This window comes from Tachypleus tridentatus, chromosome 1, assembly GCF_004210375.1.
Source record: "Tachypleus tridentatus isolate NWPU-2018 chromosome 1, ASM421037v1, whole genome shotgun sequence".
NCBI lineage: Eukaryota > Metazoa > Arthropoda > Merostomata > Xiphosura > Limulidae > Tachypleus > Tachypleus tridentatus.
The window spans coordinates 170384628-170392250 of record NC_134825.1 but is presented as its reverse complement, the minus strand read 5'-3'; the positions used below and the strand labels follow the sequence as shown (position 1 = coordinate 170392250).

The window sequence follows — 7623 nt, the reverse complement described above, 5'->3', positions numbered from 1 at the left end:
AACTGACATAAAGTTCACTTTAGTTAAATGCTTTCAATAAATTTACCTTAAGCCTAGGCCCGTGTAAATGTAAATATGTCATTATTACTAATAGATTTCGTCAGTGTTGTCACAAACATAGGGCGGGTGTTTCACCTCAAAAGTCTGCATTAGTGACGGCTGTTACACCTGACCTACCGAAACAGTCATTATCCGATATATATAAAGATATATATATATAGTATTTTATTTGTTTTCTAGAATTTTAAGAGCGACATGCTTGTTTGTTTGGTACGTTTATTTCGAGCCTATAGGTTTAATATAAATGTTATGTCTATCCCAACATAGATCACAAGAGGAAACTTGTAGTTTCTTCCAGAATTACTTCAAGTGACTCGAAGTTTTGCGGAAAGTACTGACGACATATATTTGGACTCATCCTGATATCTACATAAATAACATATAGAAATTATTATAAAATCAAATTAAAATATAATTACTTAATTTCAAGATACAGAATCAAAGTTAAACGAGTCAAAATATGCTTTTTACCAGTTTCTCTTTCCTGACAGGCAACATGAATAACACTGTCATGCACCACTTCAGCCATTTTCTCTCTTACACTTTCCTGACAGGCAACATGAATAACACTGTCATGCACCACTTCAGCCATTTTCTTCAGACACTTTCCTGACAGGCAACATGAATAACACTGTCATGCACCACTTCAGCCATTTTCTTCAGACACTTTCCTGACAGGCAACATGAATAACACTGTCATGCACCACTTCAGCCATTTTCTTCAGACACTTTCCTGACAGGCAACAATAACACTGTCATGCACCACTTCAGCCATTTTCTTCAGACACTTTCCTGACAGGGCAACATGATAACACTGTCATGCACCACTTCAGCCATTTTTTCAGACACTTTCTTTGATAGGCAACATGAATAACACTGTCATGCACCCATCTTCAGCCATTTTCTTCAGACACTTTCCTGACAGGCAACAAGTAATAACACTGTCTGCACCACTTCAGCTTTCATTTTCTTCGTATATTTCCATAGGCAACATATAATTTGTCATGCAATTTACTTCAGCCATTTTCTTCTGTTACACTTTCTTGACAGGCAACATGAATAACACTGTCATGCACCACTCAGCCATTTTCTTCAGACACTTTCTTGACAGGCAACATGAATAACACTGTCATTTGCACCACTTCAGCCATTTTCTCTTCGACAATTCTGATACAAATCAACATGAATACCACTGTCATGCACCACTTCAGCCATTTTCTTCAGACACTTTCCTGACAGGCAACATGAATAACACTGTCATGCACCACTTCAGCCATTTTCTTCAGACACTTTCCTGACAGGCAACATGAATAACACTGTCATGCACCACTTCAGCCATTTTCTTCAGACCTGTCCAAAACACTTTCAGTAAATAACGGACCAGCATGGCCAGGCGGTTAAGGCACTCGACTAGTGATCTGAGGATCGCGGGTTCGAATCCCCGTCACACCAAACATGCTCGCCCTTTCAGCCGTGGGGGCGTTATTATGTGACGGTCAATCCCACTATTCGTTGGTAAAAGAGTAGCCCAAGAGTTGGCGGTGATGACAAGCTGCCTTCCCTCTTGTATTACATTGCTAAATTAGAGATGGCTAGCGCAGATAGCCCTCGAGTAGCTTTGCGCGAAGTACAAAACAAACAAAACAAAGCACTAAACAACTTCTTTCTTTATTGGGATTTCCTGAAATACCAAGAAACGTAAGTCAACAAATGTTCTTTAACTTTATGCAATTTCCTATTATTCGCCCCCTAATGGGACAACAGGAAGTTTACGGACTTACTAAGCTAAAATCCGGAGTTCGATTCCCCGCGGTAAACACAGCAGAGAGCTCAGCGTAGCTTTGCTCTAAAACAATTAAATATTCTATTGTTCGGTGATGAAAAGTGCAATCAAATTATTTTGTGACGTATATTAATTTCATGAAGGTAAAGAAAGAAGTCGGGTTGAAATACATGCATACTATAAAACCAGAAATAGGGAAACTACAGATAGCGAAACTGTGTAGTTTTACCACAGTTTCCAGTCAATACAAACGCTGAGTTTTAATCAGATATTTCCTGAGAAATATCAAATCAAAAGTATGTGTTTTTTTCCGTTCCTCATGACTTCAAATTAAAATTAATTAAATGCACTTATCCATACAGGTTTTCCTAGGCCTTTCTTTGCTTTTACTATTTTCCATTAAAGTGTTCTACTTTTTATTGGTGTTTTCTCTTTAGACTGGTGCATTAATTCTAATTAAAGTGTGATAATTATGAGCCTGTGAACAACTTCTTGAAGTTGTTAGAGAAATTATGAGAAGAAACTGTCTAAAGCTCTCTCTTTTGAAGTCCGTAATTCAAAAATGATTTTTTTCTCCATGTTAATTCTCTTGAAGACACACAACTGTAGTAATAATACTGGGAATGGTACATCAAAGGCTACACGATGAAAATGTTTTGTATCCGTATGTGTGAGAGTGTGTGTGCGCAACCTCAGATTTAGATGTTGAGTAACGCAGAAGGAGGTATGTAAGTTAGATAAGTCAGGTTTCGTCTTGACGCCACCAGGGAGAGACACGCATTAGTAAAAAATACTGAAAGGTAAAGTTTTTAGGTGTTCATAGATCTCTGTTGCATTCGATTTGTAATCAGAACATAGCTATTATCAATTAATATAATATTAATCAATAGCTATTATCGTTCTAGTATTTTATATATTGATGGTATGTATTAAAACTTACTAGTAAAGTGATAAATTCCTAGTTCTGTAAGAACCATTATGAAAGTAATGCGTGAAGCAATACTCAATGTACAATAATAAAAACATATTATTAACAGCATTTATCAATGTACAATAATAAAAACATGTTACCTAACAGCATTTATTTATGTACAATAATATTGTTTAGAATTAAGCACAAAGAAGCTACACAATGGGCTATCTGTGCTCTGCCTACTACGGGTATCGAAACCCGGCTTGTAGCGTTGTAAGTCCGCAGACACACCGCCGAGCCAGTGGGAGGCGTACAATAATATAAGCATATTACTTCAACAGCATTTATCGATGTAAAATAATAAACACATGTTACTTCAACAACATTTATCAATGTAAACTAATAAACACATGTTATTTACTTCAACATTTATCAATGTTAAATAATAAACACGTTACTTCAACAACATTTATCAATGTAAAATAATACACATGTTACTTCAACAACATTTATCGATGTAAAATAATGAACACATGTTACTTCAACATTTATCAATGTAAAATAATAAACACGTTACTTCAACAACATTTATCGATGTAAAATAATAAACACATGTTACTTCAACATTTATCAATGTAAAATAATAAACACGTTACTTCAACAACATTTATCGATGTAAAATAATGAACATATGTTACTTTTTATCAATATAAAATAATAAACACATGTCACTTCAACAACATTTATCAATGTAAAATAATAAACACGTTACTTCAACAACATTTATCGATGTAAAATAATAAACATATGTTACTTCAAGCATTTATCAATGTAAAATAATAAACACATGTCACTTCAACAACATTTATCAATGTAAAATAATAAACACGTTACTTCAACAACATTTATCGATGTAAAATAATAAACATATGTTACCAACATTTATCAATGTAAAATAATAAACACATGTCACTTCAACAACATTTATCAATGTAAAATAATAAACACGTTACTTCAACAACATTTATCGATGTAAAATAATGAACATATGTTACTTCAACATTTATCAATGTAAAATAATAAACACATGTCACTTCAACAACATTTATCAATGTAAAATAATAAACACGTTACTTCAACAACATTTATCGATGTAAAATAATGAACATATGTTACTTCAACATTTATCAATGTAAAATAATAAACACATGTCACTTCAACAACATTTATCAATGTAAAATAATAAACACGTTACTTCAACAACATTTATCGATGTAAAATAATAAACATATGTTACTTCAACATTTATCAATGTAAAATAATAAACACATGTCACTTCAAACAACATTTCTTGGTCTGTAATTTTATATCATAAAGTTTGTATGTTTGAGCAACTATTCGGTTCACATCCTTTGTGTGAGAAACCCAACAGGCTGTTTAAACCTCATTTTCTGCTAGTTTACATCTTTTGAAGTGTTGTGAAGTGTAAGAGGAGAAAGAGCGACTCCGATCAGCAAACTTGGGCAGAACATTTATCAACGCAGATTTGTCAACGGCTGAATGTTTCACTGAAGAGAAAAGAGAGAGCAGTGCGGTGTCGTTTGTAAAAGATGTCATCTGCATCTTTCCGTAACTTTCAGAATTTAATGGAAGCCCGGGGGATTCACACACGTTTGTTTATTATTATACTTTGCTTAACAGAGAACGGAGCACGCTTTTGGCGTAGTATATTCAGAGTGCATAAGAAACGTTCTATATGAAACACAAAACAGTGTTGAAAAAATACTAGTTTATGACGTCTATAGAAATGAGTAACAGACATGTCTTGACAATAAATCAGCGTGTTTTATCAAGCGAATAAAAGAAACAAAACATCTTGTTTTCTTGTGAACTCAAAATCTGTGAACATCAAATATTTTCAAAATCTATGAACATCAAATATTTTACAAATAAAAAAAACTTACGAAAGAATAATGAATTTTGGTTTTACACCATTATACATACGTAAAGTTACAATGTGAGAAACAGATAGCTGTGGTTGTAAAGACAGCTAGAGTATCTTAGGCTGTATAGACAGAGTATCTTAGGCTGTATAGACAGAGTATCTTAGGCTGTATAGACAGAGTATCTTAGGCTGTATAGCTAGAGTATCTTAGGCGGTACAGACAGAGTATCTTAGGCGGTACAGATAGAGTATCTTAGGCTGTATAGCTAGAGTATCTTAGGCGGTACAGACAGAGTATCTTAGGCGGTACAGATAGAGTATCTTAGGCTGTATAGCTAGAGTATCTTAGGCGGTACAGACAGAGTATCTTAGGCTGTATAGACAGAGTATTTTAGGCTGTATAGCTAGAGTATCTTAAGCTGTATAGACAGAGTATCTTAGGCTGTATAGCTAGAGTATCTTAGGCGGTACAGACAGAGTATCTTAAGCTGTATAATTAGACAAAACAGGCTCTAACTTTCCCTAGCATGGCCAGGTGGTTAAGGCACTCGACTCGTAATCTGAGGGTCGCAGAGTTGAATCCTTTTCACACCAAACATGCTCGCTCTTTAAGCCGTGGTGGCGTTATAATGTGACGGTCAATTCCACTATTCGTTGGTAAAAGAGTAGCCTAAGAGTTGGCGGTGGGTAGTGATGACTAGCTGTCTTCCCTCTAGTCTTACACTGTTAACTTAGGACGGCTAGCCCAGATATCCCTCGTGTAGCTTTGCGCGAAATTCAAAACAAACCAATCTAACTTTCTCCCACAGCTTTAGTTATGGTTAACAACAATGGACTGTTTTACTGTTTCGTGTGAGGTAACTAGTAGATAAAGCCGTCTAGAAATTAACCTGTTAGGGTTTAGTTCACTACATATGAAAGTAAGGACAGTTTCATAAATAAAGGGATTATAATTGAGGGAAATTTCACTAAGATAATCTCTCACACTAAACTATACTCGCAGAAAAGGTGCTTACTCATTACGTGTTAACATGAATCCAAGACCTAACAACTATTTGTTATTCGAGTATACAGAGATTTATTCGTCACTTACTATAGTTTCGCCACAGTTTTAAGCGCAAGCGATTTTTGAGTAACGTTTTTAATTATTTCTCCCTGGTAAAGAATCACTCCTATTAGATGACTAACACACACACGTGGCTGAAACTAATTTAATGACATTTAACAAAATATTTATTGCTCTGAACGTAGCCCGTATTACACGACGCATATTAAGCCCATGTCGCGCCCGGATGAGCAGCTATTTGTTTATAATAGCGCAGAAATTATTAGGAGTAAATGTGACACTATTCAAAATATCCGAAAAGCCTAACCACGATTAAAAAAAACAACACTATAACACAATGATATTACGTAATGACTCCTCGTGAAATATCCCACGTGGTCAGACACGTGACGGTACCGACCAAAATCAGTCTTCAACAACCTGACATTTTACAAGAGTTTATTACTTATGTTGAGAAGTGTGTGTGTGTTTTACTTATAGTAAAGCCACATCGGGCTGTCTGCTGAGTCCACCGAGGGGAACCGAACCCTGGTTTTAACGTTGTAAGTCCGTAAACTTACCGCTGTATTAGCGGGAGACTCTTTAGAAGTTGAACGATGTGTGGCCATCTCAATATTACGACTTATTTCTATGACGGAATTAAAGGGATGTAGCAAACTCAGTGAATTTCCAGCATGAACTTTTAATGTTAACATCGGACGCTCAACCACCTTAAATACCTGACATCCTAGAAACTATAACGTAACAAGCAGTCATTGAATATTTCATAACACGTAGATACAATACCCTAATAGATAAACACCATTTACAAGAACTATAGGTCTGTGAGTCGTAATATGTTTATTAAATCTAAACTTTTCATTAGAAAAGGGCCCGGCATAGCCAAGCGTGTTAACACTCCTACGAAAGTGGGGCCTAATAGGCCCCAGAGCAACTTGAAAGGTTATTAATATTAGGCTAATAATTTTGTATTTAAATGAAATTGCCATTTAAATCCATTAATGGATGGATTAACGAGATTCCCACTGTCCCTATCTACTATCTAGCGAAACCACAGCCAGGGGAACGGGCTTGGAGAAATCAGGACTAGAAACGTCTTTTCGTAGGAGTGTTAAGGCGTTCGACTCCCCGTCGCACCAAACATGCTCGCCCTTTCAGCCGTGGGGCATTATAACGTTAGGTCAATTCCACTATTCGTTGGTAAAAGAGTCGCCCGAGAGTCGGCGGTGGGTGGTGATGACTAGCTGCCTTCCCTCTGGTCTTACACTGCTATATTAAGGACGGCTAGTGCAGATAGCCCTCGAGTTGCTTTGTGCGAAATTCAAAAACAAACAAACCCTCAGAGTATCTCTTGTTTACATATCGTTTCCTAAAGGTGGCGCTCACATATCGTATCACATTCAGTAGTTTTATGTTTTATCTGTTACAACACCAAATGGTCATGGTTATTAAGACCACTAGTTTTTGTATAAAACCTCTGCAGCAATTACATGCATTAACTACAATAGTGATCACGTTTTTAAATATTGTGTGTGTCTCGTATTTCTGAAGTCCTTGTAGTCAACAGTCATAAACCTACAAGTAACTTGTAGCATAACCTATTTAAAAAGTCATACTGAGATAAGTTATTCGATCTGGGAATACAATAAAAGTAAAAGGTTATTGGATAATTGATATTTTCCCCTTCATTCCCAGTCTTAAAATATATTAAGAAGAGAACAGCTCTGCGCTGTCACTCCATTATCAACTGTAAATCGAAGATTTCGCTATTATTAGTATTCCAGGTTCCAGTAGGAATTATGGTTTTGGCAAACGGGTTGGGTTGTCCCGACGACAGTTGCCCCAGACAACAATAA

At 35.9% G+C, this 7623-nt stretch overlaps 1 protein-coding gene across 1 annotated transcript in view; it reads left to right on the top strand.

Moving 5' to 3' along the window:
- The window catches only part of LOC143233595 (uncharacterized), a 36726-nt gene extending 29103 nt beyond the window's left edge, over positions 1-7623 (top strand). The window contains exon 13 of the mRNA XM_076469975.1: positions 7544-7623. Within this exon, the coding sequence (XP_076326090.1) occupies positions 7544-7623 (80 nt within the window). The remainder of the gene's footprint in view (positions 1-7543) is intronic.